Genomic DNA, 24,886 nt, shown 5'->3' with positions numbered 1-24,886 from the left:
GGAAATGAGCCTGGTCACAGCTTTTTTTCCAGAGACTCTCCACAGCAGGGAAGCAGGAGTTTAGGAAGTGGTTGTTGGGCGTGAGCTAGGGCTGGGGGCTGGCAAGGTGGATCTTTCAATGGGAGAGGGGGGCAAAAGAGTCAAGGGTGGAGGAGAGTGAGGAATGGAGTGAATCAGCAGTGATATCAATGGGAAAAAATACTGTACTATGAAGATTAAACTACACAAATTAAAATTAATGGGTAAATTTTATTTTATTATGCTGTAGCCTTGGTGTTATTAAAATTGATTGCTCTCTTATTTGCTCATTTGTAAAATTCTGTAATCCACGTCGTTAGTACACATTAGCAAGGTTCTATTCTGTTACTGTTAACATCAAACACAAAAATGAGTCAGAGCATTCCACAATGTTAGTGCATCATTCAGAGCACTATTTGTTGTTAATTGTTAACATATTTACATAAGTGTTAATGAACAAGAACACAAATAGAACAAATAGAAGGAGAGGAGTAGGAAAAGAAAGAACATATGGAGAGGGAAAGAGGTGTGTTTATAGAAAGATAAGAGGAGAAAATAGAGTGGCATGAGAAAACGGAGAGAAGGCAAATAGGCTTAGATTATAAAATGATTTCACTAATTGTTTGAACAGTTCCAGGAGTCATTAATCTGTTTTATTGTATTTGGTATCTCCCAAGCAATGTGCAAGATTATTTCATAATGCCAGGGAGAGAAAGGCAGGGAGCTAATATTAAAACTAATTGGAGTTATGTACAGAAAGATATTGTAAGATATTGAGCACCTTTTATTCATGTTAAAGTGAATGGGAGTGTAGGATGCTCAGTACCTCCTAGGAGTGAGCCCAAGTCCCACACATGTTGAGGGGAGAATAGATCCTACAGTAATAGGGAATGGTGTGCTACTTTTATCAATTTGTGTGTATGCAAAAAATAACTCCAGTTAAGATATACCAGTTCTAAAAGAAGAGCCTGCTATTTTATGCCGTGATTCTGCAAACCCTTATTTGCACGAGTAGCTTTGAGTTCAATGGAACTACCCACGTGAAAAGTTATCCACATGTGTAAGTGTTTGCAGGATTGGGGCCTTTGGTTCATTTGGCTACCAAATACCATATTTTGGTATTATATAAGTTCTATATATGTTTTAAACATTTTTGGTTGGGATATTTGCTTTCAGATCGTGATGCTGTTTTGGAGCTGGAAAACAAATTAAAGGAAACCCGGAAGACCGCAGGAATTAATGCATTATATTATGCAGGAATGTTTCTGTGGCTGATGGGTAAAAATGATAAAGCAAATGAATACATTGACAGAATGCTGAAACTGTCCAATGGATCTAGAGAGGTAATATATATAAAGGTTTTTCAATATAAGACAAATGTCTGGCTGAAGTTCTCAATGTTTAAAATTAAATGTGATCACAAGTTTCATTAGATGGTAAAAAAATAAACCAGCAAAACATAGCACACTACACCTAAACTTAGATTTACCTAGATGTAAATGTCTTGTTTCATACACAAGCTGAGATGAGAGCTGATTGATACTGTTTTTAAAAGTTTGAAATTGATGTCTCCACCTCAACCCAAATCCATATTTTTTTGCAAAGAAAAATAACTACATGTTGAGTTTCTATGTTGAAAAAGGGCACTGGCTTTAGTCACTGTGTACAAATACATTTGTGTACAAAAACATTACTACTATGTACAAATTTAGTATTTGTTTTAAAAACGGATGAAGCAATTTTCACAGTACACTGATGATCAAAACACTAGTGTGTGTGATGTTACTGACTTGAAATGAATGAAGCAAATTGTTTCATCACTGTGAAGTAGGACAGCTATCACACAAGCATGCCATGATGGGCCAGCTTCCACTGTAAATTTGAGATAACTCCACCGACATCAGTGGAATTACTCGATGTAACTGGGCACAGATCCAGTCCATAATTACACAGCCTTCATGCAGATTACCTTGGAATGTGTGCAATTTCTGGGGAGGCCCAACAGCCTGTGCTATAGAGAGGCAAACCCCACATTCTGGTGAAATTTTTTTGGAGGAATTCAGCCAGGGAAGACTCAAGATTTTTCCTTCTCTTGAATTCTCTCACATGGATTAAATGACAGAAGAAAGCAGTCTGGCCACAGAAGCAATATTGAAATATTGATATATTGAAGTTTTGACTGATACACAACAGGTGGATGACAAATCTAGCCAAATTTCTCAATAAATATACTCCTTGAGGTTTTTTCTGAAAATTCTTATCCATCGGTTGATGTGTTGCACACTGAGAATTTGATACTTTTGACTCCTAATTAAATGGATAAGACAACAATTTAATTTTTTTTTTCTGGTTTCATCCATATACATTGCCAATGGAGGATGACCCTTTTAACAAAGATTGTGTGCAATGGCTAATTCAAATATTTGCCAGAATACTGACTTTGAAAATATTTGAGAATGTTTGAGTCTCGGTCTGTCATTTTTCTTCTGTCAATAATAACAAAATTCCATTTTATAAGCAAGGTAAGGCACTGAAGGGTGTGCTTCATTGTGCTTAAATGGCACCTCTTGGTTGGCTATACGCTTGGCCATAATGTTCATTGAATTTTAGCGAGGAGGATGCTTTTATGCTTAAGGTGTAATTTTAAAGACAGGTACATTGTTATTAGGCTGCATCTGTTATTTCTGTGTATGGCTGAAGGTGACGCTGCTTTCTGATGTTCTACTTTTTGTGGCTTTAAATAATTTTCAAAGGTGCTTAGAGATTGTGAGAGGCACCTTTTTATTATTTTTATGCATTTAAATATTTAAACAAAAATAAATGTACTTGAGACAAGAAATTAAGACTTTTCACTGCATATTATGATTTGCCTATTGTGTAACTTAAAATATATGGATTTTTTTTTTTACCTTTACAGGGTCTTATGCTTAAAGGATGGGTATGCTGTATGTCTGACAAACAGCATGCTATTAAGAAATCTATCAAATACCTAGACGAAGGGATCCAAGACACCACCGATATATTTGGGATGATGGGAAAGGTATGATTGTTAATTCTTGGGGTTTTTTTAACTCTGTTTTATACTTTCCTTCTTACTTCACTCATTGTCATTGGACTTCATTTTTGACAGAGGACACAGGACAGCTTCCTTTTCCTGTGCCCACTCATAGCATAGTTGACCCATAGGTTGCTTTCCAGAAATATATAGCCTGTTTTCAAAGGGATTTAGGCACCTAAAGATGCAGATAGGTGCCTTGTAAGATTTTCAAAAGTGCCTAAGCAGGTTCGGTGCCTAACTCCCATTAACTTCCAGCTCCTCCCTTGCTACTTCTGACCATGAAAGTGGGTAGGGAATGGGAGTTGCTGGGATCCAGTTCTCTAAATGGTTACTGGTGAGTCTTGTGATGACTACCTGGGAAGGGCTGGAGGTCCTGAATTTAATCCCCCTTCTTGTTGGCTCCAGTTGCTGCAACAATAAGTGATCTGGATCTTTTGCTGGTTCAAATAATGAAGCAGATGATAATTAGCTACCAATTTAATAATATTCTATTAGTATATCAGTACAATCTGCCACTTTTCTGAATCAATGAGATTGTTTTTCTTTTTTTTTTCCTCCATAGGCAAGATATTTCATGATGCAACAGAACTATTCAGGTGCTCTGGAAGTAGTTAACCAAATAATAGTCAATTTTTCTGGTTTCATACCAGCATTTATCCTCAAGATGAGGCTATTTTTAGCCCAGCAAGACTGGGATCAAACTTTAGAAACTGCACTAAGGTAGGGGATGATAAAAACCAAACAAACCCGGGACAGACTAAGATATGCAATTTCCTTTCTAAATTCTGTTACATGCCTCTATAAAATTGTTACACATATATTTGTAACGTTAAGAGTATATGTCTTCTTCAAATTCATTTCCTCAAAATACCTTTAACAACTTAAAATATTTCAAGCAATTTTCTTCCATGAGGTCCCAGAATAATTTTTCCTGATATTAAGCACAGTTTCATGGTAACTGAAATGTGTGTCCCTGGGACAGTATTTGTTACTTATATCAATGTAAATTCTCAGATTATGTCTACATAGCAAAAAAGCCTACCTAGCAGTGTCTCAGCGCTCAGATCAACTGTCTTAGGCTTGTAGGACTTGTGATATGGGGCTGAAAATAGCCATGTAGACATTCAAGCTCAGGCTGCAGCCGTGGGCTCTGAGATCCTCCCCTCTTGACAGATCTCAGAGCATGGGTTCCAGCCTGAGCCCGAATGTCTATTCAGCTATTTTTAGCCCTGTGAGCCCAAGTCAATTTGATCTGGGCTCTGAAACTCACTGTCATGGGGTTTTCTTTACTGTGTAGATGTACCCTTGGATACTTTAGAGCCACAGTTTTTCCTACCCCTACTTTCCCTTTTTACCACAATTAGAAATGTATCATTTATGAAGCTTTCATTCAATTACTAGATTATCTTTCAACATCAGAGAACAAGCTGAATCTATTAAAAAATAACTGTATGTATTGTATTCTGTTTTGCTTTGTAAAACTTGTATGCAACTTACATATAATAATTATTGTTTAAGAATCCTGAGCAAAGATGGGACCAATATAGATGGACTTCAAGCTAGTATTGTAAATGAGCTTTCAAGAACTGGAAACTTGAATGCAGTGAGTATTCTATATTTACTAGTATTTGAAGTATAAAGTTGAGGCCTTGATTTTTTGTGATCCTTAAAGACCTCATGGTACTTTTTCAAGAGAAGTGGTATGAAGAGGTTCTAATCCTAGAAGACAATCCCAACACTCCATGACTCCCAAACCATCCTCTCTCACTGTCAGAGCATAGCCCTATATCTCCAATATCAATGTTATGCTTTCATTCACACTTGATGCTGGAATGTAGTCTTCAAAGCTCACCTGCATCAATCCTATCTCTAGACTCCTTCCAGGTTTCTGAAGTGCAAGGGATGGACACAATGGCCTTCTAGAGGTGCATTTTAGCTCAAGTGGTTCTGTGATTCTAAGAGCAATAAGAGGAAATGTAGTTGGTGGAAAGGCACTTGAGCCAGTTTATTGTTAGTATCCTAAACTGTTATAAATGTACTCTGTAAACCACAATGCTAATTTACTTGGCCAAGTAATTTCTGCAGTTAGAATAGAAATCATCCAGCAGCACAATAGTGATGGAATGCTGCAACAGAACATTTGTAATTCTGCTGTAGAACAGAAGTACAGGGAGAGTTCGCATCATTTTCATGTGACATAGATGGTGTAGGCTGTGGAGTAGTGGTTGGAGTAGGCTGATGAAGAGGCAGAGGAGAGGTCAATGGGTTCATGATTATGAAGCCCATGGGCTTGAGTAGCAGCCACTGAGCCCTGTATCTTGCCTGCTGTCTTGATAAAGGATTCTATACTCCATCCCAACACAGTCCCCTACGCAAAGCCAGTCTACTCAGACTTTGTTTGGTGGTCATGAATTTTGCCCTGTGTAACATTCAAAGGACTCTTATGTAAAGAATGGTAGTATTATCTGAATTATTCCCTCTGATTTTGAAATAAATTAATTAGTTCATTAAATATTTTTTTCTGCAGGCATCGTTTCAACTTAGAGATTTTATTCATTCTTTGGAGACTAAAGAACCTCAAAATGCAGACTTACATCTTCGAAAAATCCTTGTGGTCAGTAGATTGGTAAGCATGTTTGTTTGTTTAAAAAATGATAGTAATTATGCATCTGTGGAAGCAACTACATAGTTGCGGGTGTGACTAGTTTTCCATTATAGGTCTATTCTGGACCTCTCTGTTTCAGTCTCCAAAAAAGAAAAAAAAAATCCTTTCCATCTTAAATGTCCTTTGTGTCATCTGATGAAAGTACTTTTTTTTTTCTGTAAAATTTTGGTGCAATTGCTCAAAGCATCTGCGAGAGATAAGAGTTTTGAAAATGTAGGTTTTCATTTTGGCAAAAGTCTTAGCTTTTTAAAAAAAAAATCAACTCTAGATGTTTTTGTCTATTTAGTTGTTTTATTCATCTGTACTCAATAAGAGCTACTTTCTTTGAGTGCTTTGGGGAACATTACATGGTTAATATTAGAACTATTTGCTGTGGGCCTTATCATGCCACTCTAACTCACATTGAGTAGAACCTTACTCCACAAATAGTCCTTTTTGCCTCAGTGGGACATATAGACAAAGGTAATACTCAACAGCGCAACAGGAGTAATAGTGACAGTATCTGGCCAATGGATTTTAGAACCTGTCCATTACTATGTTTGTTAAACAGTTATATTGCTGTAGTGTCTGGAGACCTCAACCAGGTTGTAGCCACATTGTGCTGGGCACTATTAAAACATATAGAAAATGACAGTCCTTTCTCCAGAGAACTTACAAACTTAAGGGTACCATCTGACTTTTTTCTGCAGAGTTCATAAAATTTACAATGCTAAGTAGTTTGCAGGCATAAATTTGAAGAAATGTCACAAGCGGAAAACCGAGATTCATTAGTTAGCACAGTGTTATCGGCATAGCTGTTATCTAGACTATGTCATTCACATACTCAGAGAATTTCACAAGAAATAGTTACACATAACAGAGGAACCAGCATTTTTCCTTGATAACTTCTATCCATGCCTAGAACTCAATTATTCTGGCTTTGTTATAGGTGATATGGATTCACCCTTAATATTGGAGACAAGCTCTATGAATGATACATAATATATTTGGCCACCGATTGGATATTCCTGAGAAATGAAATCCCAGCCCCATTGACTTTAGTGGACCCATGATTTCATTCCAAATATTCTATTTACCGCTTGGTATTCCAAGACAGTGGGCCTATTTTATTTTTAACTATTTTGTAGATTTGCTATATTTAAGTACTTATTTTCCCCCTGTTTTATCTTGACTGAATGGGAATTTTTTTGTAAAATTTCTGTTTCTTTATATTCTGTACATTGTTCAGTAGTCCATGTGAATTTTGTTACTTTCAGTGTGGGAAGAATCAGCAAATCTTGCAGCTAATATATGGATTTATTGAACGCTCGTATACAAAATTTAAGTCTTCAGATGCATGTTTTGCTAATGAGCTGGGTTATCAACTAATTCTTCAGGGGAAGTGGAAAGATGCTTCTGTGTGGTATAGAAGAGCAATAGAGCTGGATGAAAGCAGTGTAGATGCTCTAACAGGTAGGGTTAGTTTGGTTACTTTAAGAGAACTGTGATAATTTTAAGGTCTTTGGGGCAGAGAATCGGCCTTCCTTTGCGTTTGGAAACTGTTAGCATGTTGTGGATACTATTGGAAACAAATAACAATAATATTTCAACACACCAGCTACTTCAGTTTCTTTTTTTATTAACAGATGTAATATCTGAATGCAACTGGGTTTGATCCATGTTCTTGGGTTTCCTTTTTTGCATTAATATTTGTAATTTTACATACACTCATATATATGGAGTATGTGGGCCAGAGCCTTGGGCTAGGCTAAGTCCCTTTTGCACCACTTCAGTGGCACAAAAAGGGATTTATAACTGCCCGAAAAGGGCAGGTGGGGGATTCTTCTACCAAACGGGAAAATTTGATATTACAAGCCCATAAGGTCTTTTGTATGTTTGCATGGATACAAATGTCATCCACACCACAAAAATCTGAAAACAAGTCATCCCTATCTACTGAGTGCAATAACGTTTTCAAATGTGCAGGAGTTTTATGAACTTAGTCTGTGAAGGCCTTTACTCATCACTTCAATCACAGCTTATGTTCACATCCACTGAATCTCCTCATGAAGTCTCTGTTTATTATGCTTCTCACAGTGTTTCTTCTTCTCCTGGTAGCTGTACAGTATCTGCAACTTTTGCATTTCTAAGTGCAACCTTTTGAGTTCCAACTGTTGGTGCCATTGTCACTCATGCATTCCTGCATCTGGGCACTACCTTCCATACTCCTAACAGCTTTACCTGGACCTGAGAGCTTTTCTGGTTTTGGCCTTGTGGTATCTTCCTCAAGGCACGCAGACCTGTGAGCCACTGTGTTCCCTAGGGCCTCAGCAAGTAAGAGCTTTGCTGCTGCTAAGCTGTGTGTCAGCCTTCTGACTCACCAGCTTGTCTGCCTTGCAAGCAAATTCTTCAAGACTATGCTAGTCTAAAATCTTGCCTTGCACTTTCCTGTCCCCGAGTTCCCCAGCAATGTTCCCCTGTAGTATCCAGTACCTCTCAAAGGGGGGGACTGAAACTATAAAAGCTGGGGCATACACCCCAAGACATTCCTCTCTCTCTCCCTGCCCATTGCATTCACTGTACCTGAAGAGACAAAGGAAGCAGCCTTTGGACTCTGGGGAAGAGGTGCTGACCTAAAGAGTTTGGTCAGTAAGACTGCTGTTAAAACATGTGGTGAGAAAACTGCTTTAAATCTAATATAGTTTAAGTTAGGCACCAGTAAGTGTGTTATCTTTATTTTTCTTATAACCACTTCTAACTTTTATGCCTCATTGCATGTACTCACTTAAAATCTATCTCTTTGTAGTTAATAAACTTGTAGCTATAATCTAGTGTGTTGAAAGTTGAAGAGTCTGGGTAACTCCTTTTGGGGTAACAATGGATGTGACATATTTGTACTGTCCAGCAGAGGACTGAGCAGTATAGGATGTACGTTTCTGGGGGAAGATCTGGGACTGGGAGTGTGTTGGGTCACTCTGCATCATAACCAAGGCTGGTAAAAGCCAAGGGGTGGCTGGCTGGCTGCAGCACTCACACAGACATACTGGGAGTGACTTACATGCTGGAGGCTGTTTGTGAGCAGTCCAGGTTGGAAGCTACAGCAGCAAGGCCATTGTAAAGGGCACCCCAGGTTACAAGGCAGAGGTGGCACAGATACTCATTAGTCTGGATTGTACCCTGGTATGTCACACATGCCCAGTGCAGATGGAATCTTTGGGAATTTAGCTGCAAAGTTCTAGTAAGTCACCACTGTGCAGGTGCGAACTACTATTTTTCAGAGGCTTATCACTTAACCAAAATTGGGCAGATTTTAACAGGAACAGCAAAAGTCGCATCCCTGATACAAAGGCCTGCCCCTTGCCAGATTTCAAGTCCCTGTTCCAAAGCACAAGCAAGAGCTTCTCAAAGAAAAGGTTGCTAGGATTTTTAACATTGAGAAAACAACATATTTTTCTTAGTTTTCATCTTAGAAATTGTTGAAATTTAAATTTTGAAAAAAATTCAACTTGAGGCAAACACCCAGAGTGGAAAATTTCAGCCCAAGTAGTTAAATTTAGCAAAGTTCTAAGCAACTGAAAACAAGAGTCTTAAATTGGGAAGTGTTGGACAGCCTTAATAATGGGCGGAACTAGCAGTCCCACTTATAATGCTCTTTTGTTAGAGTTGCAGTCTTGTAAGTGCTGCAAATCTTAAAAAGAAAACCATGCCTACTGCCCAATCTTGCAATGTACTAATATTTCCTTTATGACTGAAATCAACGTCAGTTGAGGGCACATAACACTTAGTACCTTGCAAGATTGGGCACTTCATAGGCCTCAGTTCAGCAAAGCACTTAAACAGTTATTTAACTTTAAACACATTTAAAAATTCCACTGAAGCTGAGACTCAAGCAAATGGCTAAAGTTAAGGACATGCTAAAGTGTTTTGATGATTACTGATAGATTGTTCAGTTTGGATAATAATGTGGAGTATAGACCAATTTAACATTTTTTTTATCAATTTAGAAAGCACTTCTTTGGGTATTTGCCCACATGGACCATGCTACAGGTGTGCCCCATGCACACAAGATCAGATTCATTCAGCAGTGGTCTCTAGGTCTACATTTGTGCCCTGCATGTCTTCAAGCTCCTCACCCAAGGGTATAAAGGATAGAGAGAGCCCATCTGCCACTCAGTTCCTTCTTACGACCTGTGACAGCGAGATGGAACTTCCTTAGTGTCCTGTGCTACCCCATAGCTGTATCTCTCTCATTCTTTTGACCATTAGTGTTAGTTCTTATAGTTAGTAGTACCTAGTTAGGCCATTGGCTCTTTTAACAAAGGTGGGGGAAATTTTAGTTTCCTCAAGTTATCTTGGTATTATACTTAGCTTCCACCACAGGGATGGTGCCTATGTCTCCAGATTTAAAAATCTTTCTTGCCTGTGTGGCACCCATTCCCTTAAATGAGGGTATGTTAAGTGTGTTTCTGGCCTTGGTGAGGGCCTATCTGATCTGTAGATTTTTTTCAAATGTCACCTAATAGGCTGGAGACATCTGACTGAAATTATTTTTGTTAAAATGCTAAATAAAAGGTGTGTCTGGTTCTGAGACCCCTTGTAAAAAGAAGCTCCTGTTCCTTCAAAACTATTTAGCAAGTGGTCCTGGATCCGATTCCTGAGTCTCCTTGGACTCGAAGAGACCTGGCACCTCAACAGAGTCTACTGACGTCATCACACAGATCCCCTTGGGTCAGTCAATTGCTCCTCCTGCCCATGGTAGGAAAGAGTACTGCTCTAAGACTGTGTCCTGGCACCAGTCACCATCGCCAGTTTATAGATATGCTTCTTGATTGAAAGTCAGCAAGGGTTTGTCTCCCTTAAGTGTTGTTTGACACCATGAGTCATCTTATATCAGATCTTAAGATTCAGCCAAGGACATCAGTGAAAGCCTGTCTCAGACTTCTGGGTCATATGACCTCTTGCACATACATGATACCGCCGTGTTGTGTCTGTCCACTCCAACAATTACTAAAGTTAGTCTATCAGCCAAACAGATGGCATGAATCTGCAAATAGTCATTACTGAGAATATCCTGTCATCACTACTCTGGTGGAAGGATCCACTAAATGTCTGCTAGAGTGTGATACCTGTGTCTCCAACTCCCAAAATGCTCCTGTGATGGACACCTCCAAATAGGGCCAGGGGGCACATCTGGCTCATCTACAGACCCAGTGACTGTGGTCCTTGGCTGAATCTCAACTACATATAATCATACTACAACTCAGGGCAATTTCTCTAGCACGCAAGGCATATCTACCTCTCATGCAGATATGGCATGTAAATTGACAAGGAGGGGCAGCATCACCCAACCCCTCTATTTTAAGAGACCGTTCTCCTCTGGGAATGGTGTGTACTTCATCACATCAACCCTGCACTTGCCCAGGGTTCAAAACAACTTAGCTGGTCAACTCACCAGAAAATGCTCTTCCCTCATGAATGGATCCTCACAGATTCAGTTCTTGGTGGAACACAAATAAGCCCTATGCATTTCCACCAATTAATCTAATCTCCATGGTCCTCACAAAAATAAAACAAGGCCTGGGTCATTTCAATAGTACCAGCACGGGCAGACCAATTTTGGTATTCACAGCTGATGCACCGATTGATTCAAGAACCATTCAAGCTTCCAGTCATTCCAGACATATCACAGAACCAACATGTGATTCTACACCTGAAAGCATCATCTCTGTATTTGACAGCTTGAACATTAGCTGGCTAATATCAGAAGATGAATACCGCTCTACAGCAGTTATGACTTTCTCATTCAGAGCAGAAAGCCTTCAACAGGGCTTATTACTGTGGCCAAGTGGAAGAGGTTTTCAGTATCGGTTGTGTGCCGTAACCTTCTCCCCGTAGAGGTCTCTATACCAATCATCTTGATAATTTATCTTTGAAACACTCAGGTCTCTCTGTTAAAGTTCACTTAGCAGCCATATCTGCCTACCATCCTCCCATAAAGGGACACAGAGTTTTTCCTCATTCTATGGTGACAACATTTTTGAAAAGATTAACACATGTTCCTACCTGTTGAAGGTTTTTCCCTGAGACTTAAATGTAGTTTGACTATCTTTGCTGAAGCCTCCATTTGAATCTGTCTTCTTGTTCTTTGTATCATTTGTCTATAGACATGGAATTCTTGGTGATCATTACCTCTGCTCTCAGGACAAGGCAGATCTCACCACTGATCGCAGGACCACTGTATAACACCTTCTATAAGGATAGCTAGTCTTTCTCCACACTTCCATTAAATCAATTTATTCACCTACCAGTGTTCTTTCCAAGACATCACTTGTCTTCTGCAAAAACTAAACTTCACATTCTGTATGTTTTAAGAACTCCCTCCTTACTGTCTGAATAAGAAAAAAACAACCCACAAATGATCAAGATACTTTATTTCTTTTGGTGACAGATCCAGAAGCCAACACAGAGACTCTTAAAATAGGTGTCAGACTATATTAGGATTTCCTATTAACTGAAAAAGTTAACTTCACCATCTCACATCAAAGCACATTCTTCTAGAGCTCAGGCAGCCTCCTTGGCCAGTAGGGATCTCTATACTTGAAGTCTGTATAGCTTCTACTTGAAGTTCAGTACATATCTTTACAAAATATTATTTTCTCGTGTCAGCCTTTAGATCTGATGCCCAATTTGGCAAGGCAGTTTTACAGACCTTGTTGAGATAGGACTCTAGGACTTTAGAGTGTCCACTGCATGCCAATCAGAGTCAGAGCTGTATGAAAAAAATACCCAAAGAAGAAAAAAATGGTTACTTACCTTAGAGTAACTGTACTTCAAGATGTTTTGTCCACATGGATCCCATAACCCGCCCTCCTTCTTGCTAATGCAGAGCCCTTTAACCTTGGGATTCTGTATTGGTGAAGGAACTGAGTGGAAGTTGGGGCTGCACTGCCCTTTGTGCCCTTGAATGAAGGGCTCATGGATATGCAGGGTACATGAACAGCCCAACGAACATTGCTAGTCCAAAGAATCCAATCTCATGCATATAGGGTGCTTGTGTAGCTAGAGTGGGATCCATGTGGACAGAACATCTCGAAGAACCAAATTACTGTAAGGTAAGTAACTTTTTTATTGTTGTGGTTAAAAGTCCTTTTTATTGTATTTCTAAGCACATGACACGTTATTGTATTAATGTTGTTGCATTACAGGTATTATTTGGTGCCAGGTGCTGGAAGGGAAGCTGGATGAAGCAGAGCACCAGCTGGAATTCTTAAAGGAAGTTCAGCAGTCCATTGGAAAATCTGCGGTTAGATATAGGAATACAATTGTTTACTTTATTTTTGTTCTTCATTTCTACACATGTTCCAGGCACATTGCACCCCTTAAAAATTCTGCGCAGTTATGCTGGTGTACATTCAGAGTAACTTCATTGACTGACAGAATCTGTCCCTCAAACATTAACAAAATATATTAAATCAATCTTCAGAACTAGACTGCCTAAAAACTTTCCCAATTCCATTTCCCCACACAATTCATCCTCAGGAAAAGCAGGGAGGGACTGCTAGGTCTTGAAGGATGTTCTGAAGACTACCAAATCTGTGCTTTGGAAGATCAAGGTGAGAAAAATGTTCCAGAATCAAGGATACCTCACAGAAAACACTACTGCCAGCCTCCTTTCATTTAATCAGGGTTGTTCGCTCTAGCACAATGATTGCAATTGCTTTTGTATCACATGGGGAAAGAGAGTCTTTTAAGCAGATAGTCTGTGCCATTTAGGAGTTTATAGGTCAAAATCAATATCAATCTTCATCTGGAAATCGATTAACAGCCAATGCAGACCCTGGAACACAAGTGTAATGTGCACCCAGTGGGGGATGCTTCTTAACAAGTGGACCACATTCTGCTCTAGCTGTAGTTTCTGAACGCTTCTAAGGTGCAACACCATCTGTGCTTCAGTTATGCAAGATGCTGAGTACTCCAGCCCCAGTCTAGCAAAACACTTAAAGCACATGCTTATCTTATGATTTAGTAGTGTTTTACACTCATTTGGTACTACTGTGCGTGGATGTAAATGTCTATACAAAGCCCTAAAGGTCCAACATTTAGACAAGGGATGGGATAGTTCCCAAAACAATTGATGGAAACAGATGTAAGTAGCCTAATACTACCTTCAGATGATCAAAGTCTTTGCACTGAAATCCACTGGAGCTATATGCACTTATCCAAAGACAGCATTTGTCCTGATATAGTAAAATACAGAATTTTCCTTTTTACAGGTTCTAGTTTATCTTCAGGCAGTTATTGCTTCAAAGAAAAACAAGAACAAACCAGTTGCAACTGCCCTTCTGAATGAAGCTGCAGAACTTCATTTTTCTGCTTTGCACGGCCTTCCTCTGAGCATGGAATACTATGAAAAACTAAACCCCATGTTCCTGATTGAAATTGTGAAGGAATATTTAGTCTTCTGTCCCAAACAGGTGAGAAATATTTTAGATAAAATATTTAGCATTCATTTATTATCAGTTTATATTTAACTTTGATATTGTAATGTAGAAATCTAGATGTTTCATTTCTCCAGAATACATGCCCATAACCTTCGTTATGAGGTGATGTATGTAGAAATGGAGGAGAGACTACACACCAATATGTTTTCCTTTTGAAATGACACTCTGTATACTATACTTCTGGAAAATATGTAGTAAGGCCAATCTAATTCTTAATTTTTCATAGCCTAGGTCACCTGGTCAAATTGTATCTCCTTTTCTTAAACAAGCAGCTATAATTTTGAATCCAGTGATTAAAGCTGCTCCTGGTATGCTGGCGCCTCTTTATTTAATGGCACAAGTCAAATATTTATCAGGTAAGACTAGACCATGTTGTTAAATCCAAAGAAAAAAAAATGTACATGCTAAGAAATCATTAGGCTTAAGACTCATTGACAGCTAGAACACATTCTGAAAATTTGGATTAAACTGAGTTAGTACCTTTTGATTTGTGCAGTGTTGTTGTAGCCATGTTGGTTCCAGGATATTAGAGAGAAAAAAATGGGTGAGGCTATATTTTTTATTGTCCCAACTTCTGTTGGTGAGAGAGACAAGCTTTTGAACTTACATAGCAGTCTTCTTCAGGACTGGGACAATCCCACCAACAGAAGTTGGTTCAATAAAAGATATTACCTCACCCACCTTGTCTCTTAGTACATTTCGACATATTACGTTTCTTTGTGTCCCTCAGTTTGTCCAATAAAATTACATTACACCGCAAAATTTGAAACATAGGTGGATTTTGACACTGGCTTATGCAAGTGGCAGTTTTCAAGGGTAGGAGTAGTAAAATGTTTAGGCAATTGTCATTATTTGGTCTATGATAATGAAACTGTGAGAGAAGAAAATATGATCATTAGGAATATGTTCATTATTGGGATTAAACCACTATTTCTCAAAAGTGGAAAAAAGTGGGGAAAAAATGGTAGAATCTGATGAAAATACTACTCCTGTTGCATTTCCAGCTAAATATTCCCTTGGCCTTACGGGCACAGATCCAGTCTCCAGAGGTTGTAATGAAAGAGCAGAAAATGTAAATGACTGCCAATGGCTATATAAGACACTTGTGGCATTGAATGTCTGCATTGAATGAGGTGGGTCTCTGTGGGAGCCCTTACTAGCCTGACTGGAAATAGACCATCCTTTAATTAAATTATCTGGTAAAATTCCCCTTTATTTAAAGTTATTCCAAAGCAGTACTGGAGAACAGAAGAACTGGAGAGCTACTTCATTGTTGAAATCAAAGTTGTGACACCACCATATAATCACGGTGGGATATCTTTATTTCACACTGTAAAGCTGAAATGAGATTTTTGCACCTATATGTTGTCACTGAGACTCAACATACTTGTATAGTCCTCCAAAGTATGGGCTTATGTTAGTAAAGGCAATAGAGAGTTTCCCTCTCAAGGGATTTATTATCATTTCTAAATTGATTTAATTGATGCCAAGACACTACAGTGATGAATGTTTTAAAGTAAAAATAATAATAATATAAAAGCATGAGGCAAACATCATAACAATGTCAAGACATCAAACCAGAACTATTTTGTAGTTCTCTCCTGCTCATTAAACATCGTATTTCCAATCTTCTCATCTGAGAAAAAAACAGAAGGTTGTTTCTTCTCTCCTTTGTCATCTCTCCCGTTCTGGTTGCTGGGAGAGAAGTACAGTAATATTCTGGTGATTCTTACTCCAGGAGTCAGAATGCTATTTCCCTGCATCACACAGCAAGACTTCTCTGATTGATGCTCCTTTAACTGCCAGAGACCCAAACAGAGCAAGTGAGTTTTCATCAGATCTGCAAAGTCAGTAAGAACTACATGTAAGACCATGAAGGACACCACAAAGCTATAGAATATATTTGACAAACTGGCACTTTGGACGTGCTCTGTACATCATGTTTTATTTATTTTATGCTCTCATTCTTAAGGAGGAATTATATGCTTCATAGGTTAAAGGCTCTGGTTGTTTTTTCATATGAGATACTGACAGCATCATGACACATATCAGACATTTACATTTACAGAATATTCATGTTGCTCATTTAAGACAGTTCATAAGAAAAGCAGGTCAGAACAAAAGAAAATGGTCAGTTGTTTTTCAGGTGAGTTGGAAAATGCACAGGGTACTCTGCAACGTTGTCTAGATTTGGACCCTACATCAGCAGATGTCCATCTTCTCATGGCCCAGATCTATCTGTCTCAAGGAAATTTCAGAGAGTGTTCTCATTCATTGGAGTTGGGGGTCAGTCATAATTTTCAGGTAAGAGCTACTACTGCTACAAAAAAATCTTTTTATTGGAAGTATTTGTTCACAATATACAATACACTGTGTGAGTTAATCCCTTATGTGTTGTACTAAACATTTTCCTCTTAGGAAATACCCTTAAGTAACTTACACAGAAGTGAGAAATGCAGATATACTGATACCAGCTTCAGCAGTGGCATACAACACCCTATTTGTTCACTTTTGTATGCTAGTGCTTTCAGAAGAGTTGGTACTCCCCATCCAGTGATCTTTCGTGGCTGTCTCCTTATCACCATATCAAACGTATGGGAGGAGCTACAGTAATTGGTTTGGTCTAATGTCCTGAGAGTGGTCACTTTTCTTCTCCCTAGCTGTAGTAACAGATGCCTTCCTAACAAAAAGGGTTAAAGCATTTATGATCTTGAGATATTTTCTTAGTTTTATTTTTGAGTGAACATTCTTGAGTTGAGAGCAATTTATCTATATCAGAAGGACATCTAGTTAGTGTTCCAAGTCAGAGTGGTTTCAGTGCACTTGACAATTCCACAGTATTGGTTTCATGACATGAGAATAGACTTCGAGTACTTGCATAAGTAATCGTTGCAGGATCCGGCTCTGGTTGCAAAGTAACTGAATTTTTATCATGCTCATACAGCATATACTTACTACTTTTGTCAGGTTCGTGATTATCCACTGTATCACTTCATCAAGGCCAGAGCACTGAATAAAGTAGGAGATTATCCAGAAGCCATAAAAATTTTAAAAATGATTATCAGTTTACCTTATATGAAGAAAGGTGAAAGTAAAAAAATCCTTGGTACCAGTATAACAACCATTGAACGGGTGTCCATATATCTGGAACTTGCAGAAGCACTTCGACTCAATGGGGAACTGGTAAGAAATTGAATATAAACTACATTTTCAGTAAGGAGAATGTTATAAATAATTTTTTAATTAAAAAGTCAAGAGCCATTCTGATTAGGCAAATCTAGAGTAATGAAACTCGGTAAGGAAAACTAAACTGGCCATACATTAATAGAGCACAACAAGAATGATTTGTAATCTAGATTAAAATATCTCTTGAAAGATGTTGTGAAATTCATTAGGCAGATATGATATTTTATGATTGTAAATTGACCCATAGGAGGCCTTTCTGGGTCTAGTCTGTGTCTGACTTTGTCGGAAAATGAGACATCTAGAAGGGGCCCCCATGAGAGTTTTTCAGGGCCCTTGGAGCGGGGTCCTTCACTTGCTCTGGGGGCCCAAGAAAACTCTTGCAGGGCCCGGGCCCCCGGAGCTGCTTCTGCTCTGGGTCTTCAGCGGCGGGGAACCCCCCGCTGCCGAATTACCGCCGAAGCGGGACCCGCCGTCGAAGTGCCGGGTCCCGCTTTGGCGATAATTCAGCGGCGGGGGTCCCCGCCGCGAGTCTTCGGGGCACTTCGGCGGTGGGTCCCGGAGCAGAATGACCCCCTGCCGCCGAATTACCGCCAAAGCGGGGGCCCCCCGCCACCGAAAACCCCAGGCCCCCGGAATCATCTGGGCGGCCCTGACTTGCAATCTAAGTACAAGACTGAATATATGGATACAACAAACAGACAGGGGAAACAAAAGGGAACTGTGAAGATAACAGTGCGACAAAACTGATTAGCATGACAAGAAAAGCAATGGTCACACTGTTTGCAATATTAGGGTTTTGGATTCAATTGAACCTCCAGTTTAACATGAAATGAAAATGGGTTTGGCAAGCCCAACTGCTTTAAAATGAAATACATTTTGCACCAGCTAACCCTTTGACAGTAATAGAGTAATTTAGTTACAAGTTTACTTATTTTTTAATATTCCAGCATGAAGCTACTAAAATTATGCAGGATGCCATTCATGAATTTAGTGGAACTCCAGAGGAAATCCGCATCACTGTTGCTAATGTAGATTTGGCTCTCAGTAAAGGGGAAGTGGAAATAGCGCTAAGCATGCTGAGAAATATCACCCCAAGCCAGCCATATTATACTGAGGTTAAAGAAAAGATGGCTCAGATATACCTTCAGATACGGAAGGATAAGAGACTATACATTGGATGTTATTGGTAATATTGTTTAAGATTAATTCTGTTAAAAAAGTTTACATTTTCAAATATTTTTATTTTAAAAAGATGATGGCTTTATATACAGAAAAAATGCTGACAATATAGAGCAAAACCACTTTCAGAGCCTTTTGGAAGCATAGTCTAGGAGTTAAAGTACAGAACTGTGAATCCAGAAAACGGGGTCCATTTCCACAAGTCACTTTTTTATTTCAGTGTTGTTTGTCATAATCATTCATATTTTTGTTAAGATAACAAGACCTCTAAGTATCTTGGAGGAAAGAGAAAAAATTAGAAACAGTTGAGAATCTTAAGGAAATACATTAATATTTAAAAATACCAAACAAACGTTATGACAAAATATTATGCTAAATAGTTGGGGTCAGATTGTGCCACCTTTTTTCATCCTGAGTACTGCCTTACTCCACAGGTGGTACTACTGAAAACAAAAATCAATTTTTGGAGTAAGTTAGTACTCAGTGTGAGTACGGAGGCAGACTTTGCCACTTAATCACTAGCCAACAGTAAATATTTTCCCCCAAAATTCGCATTAAGGGTCAGATATTTCTATTTCAGAACTAGCATTTTCTTTATTGAAAGAGGCTTTCATCTTCAGCTAAAGAAGACAAAAAAAAATTTCTGTAATCAGAAACATAAAATACTTACTGATTTTGACTATTGGATAACATCAGTTTTATGGAGAAAAGAACTGAAGTGGGGAAGACTAAATGCCAGATTCCGTCACTCTCACATGGAGTATGGCCTTCCTCCAAAATTAGACCGCTCAGTCAATAGGACTGCTCGCAGAGAGGTCAATTATGTCTTTGCCATTAGCCCTGTGTTATGGGCAGTGCTTTGCTGTGTTGCCCCAGGAGCAGCTTGAGCAGGCAACAGTGATTTGCAGAGAGAGCATTCTGTACCCAATGCAGCATATGCTCCCTGAAGCATCAAACACACCCACGGTGTTTGTCATGTTGGGAGAGCAGAGCTAAGACTCTGACCTCTCTCTGCTCCCTCTGGCTCACCTGCATGGTTAACCTGCATCACCTCCCATGCTAATAATGATGATTACGGTAAATGGCAACAGGAGCATGAGGGAGCATCATGCACTCCCTCATACCACCTCATTGCCTGGGTCACAGTTTGGCTCAGAGTAAGATACTACTCAAAATGAGAAAAGGGGGCAGAATCTGAACCTACAAAAATAAAAGTAGACATCATGATTCTATGATTAAATGATTATATATCCCAAGTGATAAATCATTCATTTAACAGCTTTCTACTGTCACACAAATGGCAAAATCCTCAGTCCAGCACCTCTTATAACTGAAAGAGATTTTACATAATCATTGTAATGAATTTCCATACACATTAAAAGCATTAGAGAAATTCACTAAATGATGTTCAGAATATTATTTTTTTCTATATTGAGAACTGAACGTTGGCATGTGGTTTCTCATTGATAATGTGAGTAATCCATGTAAACAGGCCACAGACTAAGTTTGCCCAGATGCACTAGCTTGCATCAGTGTATTGCATCTTGTCTTCATTCAGATTGTGCAAGCATTTTGGGACAGTGGCTGTTGAAGTCATTGGAGCTACTCTGACTTACACCGGCTCAAGTTCTTGCTCTGTTTTTTTAAATGACAGAACTGACTTTATTTTCTTGAGCGTTCATATATTTTTCTTACATTTCATGCATTAGATTTCAAAATTTGTCTCTTATTGTTTCTTTATTCTAAATGTTGTTCTTACTTTTTTTTTATAGCGAACTGTGTGAACAATTGCCAAGTCCTCATACTAGCCTTCTCTTGGGAGATGCCTACATGAATATTCAAGAGGTTAGTATAAATGTGTTTAATAAATCTGTAGTAATTCAAACAAAAATACATTTAACTGAAAACCTGGATTTAAATAATAATAATCAGTTAATAACTAGTACTTATATAACATACAATAAATGTTGCTGAATCATTGGCAAAAATATTCCTAATTGCTAATATTACACATAAAAATAACTCCCACTTCTGTCACTTACTTTTAGCCAGAGAAAGCTGTGGAAGTATACGAAGCAGCTCAAAGAAAGAATCCTTTAGATGCAACACTGGCCAGAAAAATTGGACAAGCATATGTGAAAACTCATCAATATAGCAAGGTCTTGAAAACAAAGGATTTCTTTTATTCATTGAACACTTAAATCATAAGAACAAAGAAACAAAGAGAAATAATGAAATTGAATAGACGACAGAAGTTATAAATGAATGTTTCATTTTGACCTACTGTAATTCTGTATTTGGCGTACTATATTGACATTTTAAAATTTCCTTGTAGGCTATTAATTATTATGAAGTAGCTCTAAAGATGAGTAAGAAGGACTTCTTGTGCCATGATCTTGCTGAACTCCTCCTCAAACTCAAGAAGTTTAACAAGGCAGAAAGAGTTCTGAATCAAGCTATGGAGCATGACTCTGGTAGCATTATTCAGCTTTTCTATTACTTTTGCTCTGTGTAGGATCAAAGCCTGTGAATCGTTTATAGTATATAACATTAATTTCTTCATAAATAAGTATTCTCCTTAATTATATTTCTAGACTGAGTACACTTACACAAGCTTCCAATAAATATTTAAATTGCCTTACATGAGGGCACTCTCCCAGGCTTTGGTTTACACATTTGTGGGTGGCACGAAAATACTTCATTATGTACTCCAAATATCAGTTCTTGTTTCTGATATCCAGAAAAATGTCAAACTAGAGAGATAACATATTACCACTTTTTAATCTTTCAGTTAATGACTTGCCTTCCATGATGAAGGATGTCAAGAGCCTGCTTTTACTAGCAAAGATTTACAAAAACAATAAAAAAGAAGAAGTGATGGGAACTTTGAACAAGGTAATTCATGAGGTTATACAAGCCATATACAACGCTAGAGATCTTCCCTAATCATTTATCAGTAGAAATAGCTTAAGTTCTTCTTTGAGTAGATGCAGCTGTGTATCCCACTTAGGGTGCTGAAGCCACAGAATTTTGCCTAGCAGTACCTGTAGGAGCGCAGTGCTCACTCCTTGTGGCTTTAGCCCCTCCCCTGGCTATATGAAGTGACGGCACCACCCTGACCCCACCTCAGTTCCTTCTCACTGTCCATATCATAGATTCCACTTCCAGTCATGGGGCTTCCGTTCAGTCCAGTACTGACAATACTAATGCCAGCATTGTCTGTTTCCATGCTGGTGGCATACCAGGTGGCAGCAGATCTACTCTGCCTATTGGTTCTGTACTTCCCACTCATCCAGGACTTTGCTGGGGTTACAGCATCCGCAACCTTGTTGGAAACATCTGGGCATGTCACAGAGCCTCAGGGTCCATCAGCAATGCAGCCTGGTCTCCCTCACCACAGACTGCAGAGTTGAGGCCAGTGTCGGGCCCAGTACCAAGGACCTGCTTGGTACTGGTGCACTCTTCAGCACTGATGTTGTCTTAAGAACATAAGAACGGCCATACTGGGTCAGACCAAAGGTCTGTCTAGCCCAGTATCCTGTCTTCCAGCAGTGGCCGATGCCAGGTGCCCCAGAGGGAATGAACAGAACAGGTAATCACCAAGTGATCCATCCCCTGACACCCATTCCCAGCTTCTGGCAAACAAAGGCTAGGGACACCATCTCTGCCAATCCTGGCTGATAACCATTGATGGACCTATCCTCCATGAATGTATCTAGTTGTTTTTTTAAACCCTGTTATAGTCTTGACCTTCACAACATCCTCTGGCAAGGAGTTCCACAGGTTGACTGTGCGTTGTGTGAAAAAATACTTCCTTTTGTTTGTTCCTGCTGCCTATTAATTTGATTTGGTGGCCCTTAGTTCTTGTGTTGTGAGAAGGAGTAAATAACACTTCCTTATTTACTTTCTCCACACTAGTCATGATTTTATAAATCTCTATCATATCCCCACTTAGTCATCTCTTTTCCATGCTGAAAAGTCCCAGTTTTATTAATCTCTCCTCGTATGGCAGCCATTCCATACCCCAATAATTTTTGTTCCCCTTTTCTGAACCTTTTCCAATTCCAATATATCTTTTTTGAGATGGGGTAACCACATCTGCACGTAGTATAAGATGTGGGCGTACCATGGATTTATATAGAGGCAATATGATATTTTCTTGTCTTATTATCTGTCCCTTTCTTAATGATTCCCACTATGTTGGGATTTAATCTATCCCTTTCTTAATGATTCTCCAACCTTCTGGTGGTATCAATTCGGCCTCCTATATCTCTTCCTCTTCATCCAGATCTCCCTACTCAGTGTTATGGTCAGATCTTGCATTCTGCCTTCGGTTCTCTCACTTTGTGGATGCTCCATGGTTAAATGTGTTGGAAGAACAATATTTTGGAGGCTGTTTGATGGGTTTTACTTTACAACAGGAAACCCACTACCACATTACCCATTTGGCTAAATGGGAATGTTTTCAGTGTGCTCATTGTCTGGCAGGGTTCAACTAATGTTAACTGGCATTCAGGACATTTTGGGGTACTTGTTGCACCTTCAGGATTCAGGTCTTGCACTCAGTTTGAAGGTCCACCTGGCTAAGATTTTGGCATTTCATCTGCTCATCCAGGGGAGGTTGGTATTTTTGAATGCCATGGTAGCAAAGTTCTTGAAAGGAGTCTTTGTCTCCACACACCAGTGAGAAAACTGGTTCCTTTGTGAGATCTCAGTATGATTTTAGCAGCTCTGATGGGACCTGCGTTCGAGTCTTAGACATTTTTTCTTTTCTATGTAAAAAGACTCTTCCTGCTGGCTTTGACATACAGTTGCAGGCTTTGATGGCAGAGCCTCCTTATATGCAATTCTCTAAAGACAAAATGATCTTGTAACCACACCCTAAGTTTTTATCTAAAGTGATGTCTTAATTTCACCTCAACCAGGCAGTGTATCTACCTGAGTTCTGTCCTAAGTCACCTTCAGCCCTGAAGGAGGAGCATCTTCATTTGCTGGATGTCTGGCGCTGCCTCGCCTTTTACCTGGACAGGACTAAACCATTTCGTACTTCACCTGGTCTGTCTGTGTTGTATGCAGACTGGATGAAGGGACAGGCAGTCTCTTCGCAGACGGTCTGCAGGTGGATAACTTCCTGCATCAAGACTGCATATGAAATATCATGAGCAATGTCCCTCAAAGGATGCAAGCTCACTCTACAAGGACACAGGCTACACTGATGGTATTTTTAAGTGATGTGTCAGTATTGGACATTTGAAGAGCCACCACTTAGTCATCTGTGCATACGTTTACCAAGGATTATGCCATTACTGCAGCATCCAGAGCAGATGTGAACTTTGGTAAAGCAGTTCTGCAGTCCATGTTTAAGTAGACTCTGGGCCCCATCTCCTGCAGGTACCGCTTGTGAGTCACCTAAGTGGAATACACGACAAATCTACTCAAAGAAAAAGAAACAATTACTGTAACCGTGGTTCTTCAACATGTGATGCAGAAGTGTATTTAGGGTGACCAGATGTCCCGATTTTATAGGGACAGTCCCGATTTTGGGGTCTTTTTCTTATATAGGCTCCTATTACCTGTCCCGATTTTTCACACTTGCTGTCTGGTCACCCTACGTGTATTCCACAATCCAATCCATCTGAATCAGGGTCTATATTCTTGAAATTCAGTGCAAAGGAATTGAGGGGGCTGGGACTTGCCACCTCATATAGCCAGGGGAAGTGCTATGGCCACAAGGCACAAGCACTGCCTTCCTACAGGTACTGCTAGGCAAAATTCTCTGGCTCCAGTGTGCTAGGCACACCCACACATAAGTGGAATACATGTCTGCATCACATCTCAAAGAACCACAGTTACAGCAACTAACCATTTCTTCCAAGGTTGTTGTTCTTTTTTCAGAGATGTTGAACATTTGCAACTTCCATTGACTTTACCCAGAGTTGTAGTGCTCAGTTCTTCTGAAAACTAGGCCCTCGTTGTGTAGCTCAAATTATTAACTTTACACTTCAGTGAATATGGAATTTTGCTATGGGCCTTGGATAGATTCATTACCTCCTTTTTTGAGCCTTGTCCTAACTAGTATTTATGCTCTAATACCTCCCAGTTCTTAAGGATTCTACTATTACATCTTAGGTTGGCAGGCAATTGTAATTTTATTGTCACAGGCTATAAGGGATGAAATATATTCCCCCTTGCCTACTCTGCCATCTCTTAAACAACATAGGATAATGGGGAAAATTCTTTGGTGGTGTAACACAAACAGAGAATTTGGCCCAATATTTTTCCCCATTATCAGCCCCATAT

General features: G+C 39.2%; 1 protein-coding gene across 8 annotated transcripts in view; it reads left to right on the top strand.

Annotated features, from left to right (window-relative positions):
* The window catches only part of TTC21A (tetratricopeptide repeat domain 21A), a 65,657-nt gene that overhangs the window by 18,943 nt on the left and 21,828 nt on the right, over nt 1-24,886 (top strand). For 6 of the 8 annotated variants that reach the window (XM_039524049.1, XM_039524046.1, XM_039524044.1 and 3 more), the window contains exons 4-20: nt 1,195-1,361; nt 2,936-3,058; nt 3,639-3,796; nt 4,595-4,679; nt 5,604-5,702; nt 6,998-7,193; nt 12,926-13,023; nt 13,994-14,194; nt 14,448-14,577; nt 15,444-15,530; nt 16,368-16,525; nt 17,189-17,404; nt 18,355-18,593; nt 20,359-20,431; nt 20,635-20,745; nt 20,922-21,060; nt 21,378-21,481. In XM_039524049.1, coding sequence (XP_039379983.1) covers nt 1,278-1,361; nt 2,936-3,058; nt 3,639-3,796; nt 4,595-4,679; nt 5,604-5,702; nt 6,998-7,193; nt 12,926-13,023; nt 13,994-14,194; nt 14,448-14,577; nt 15,444-15,530; nt 16,368-16,525; nt 17,189-17,404; nt 18,355-18,593; nt 20,359-20,431; nt 20,635-20,745; nt 20,922-21,060; nt 21,378-21,481 — 2,301 coding nt within the window. In that variant the 5' untranslated portion in view covers nt 1,195-1,277. The remainder of the gene's footprint in view (nt 1-1,194; nt 1,362-2,935; nt 3,059-3,638; nt 3,797-4,594; nt 4,680-5,603; nt 5,703-6,997; nt 7,194-12,925; nt 13,024-13,993; nt 14,195-14,447; nt 14,578-15,443; nt 15,531-16,367; nt 16,526-17,188; nt 17,405-18,354; nt 18,594-20,358; nt 20,432-20,634; nt 20,746-20,921; nt 21,061-21,377; nt 21,482-24,886) is intronic. The other 2 variants (XM_039524045.1, XM_039524047.1) reach the window with 1 other exon arrangement.

This window comes from Mauremys reevesii, linkage group 2, assembly GCF_016161935.1.
Source record: "Mauremys reevesii isolate NIE-2019 linkage group 2, ASM1616193v1, whole genome shotgun sequence".
Taxonomy (NCBI): domain Eukaryota; kingdom Metazoa; phylum Chordata; order Testudines; family Geoemydidae; genus Mauremys; species Mauremys reevesii.
Note: the sequence above shows the minus strand (reverse complement) of the source record. Positions and strands in the feature narration are given on the sequence as shown.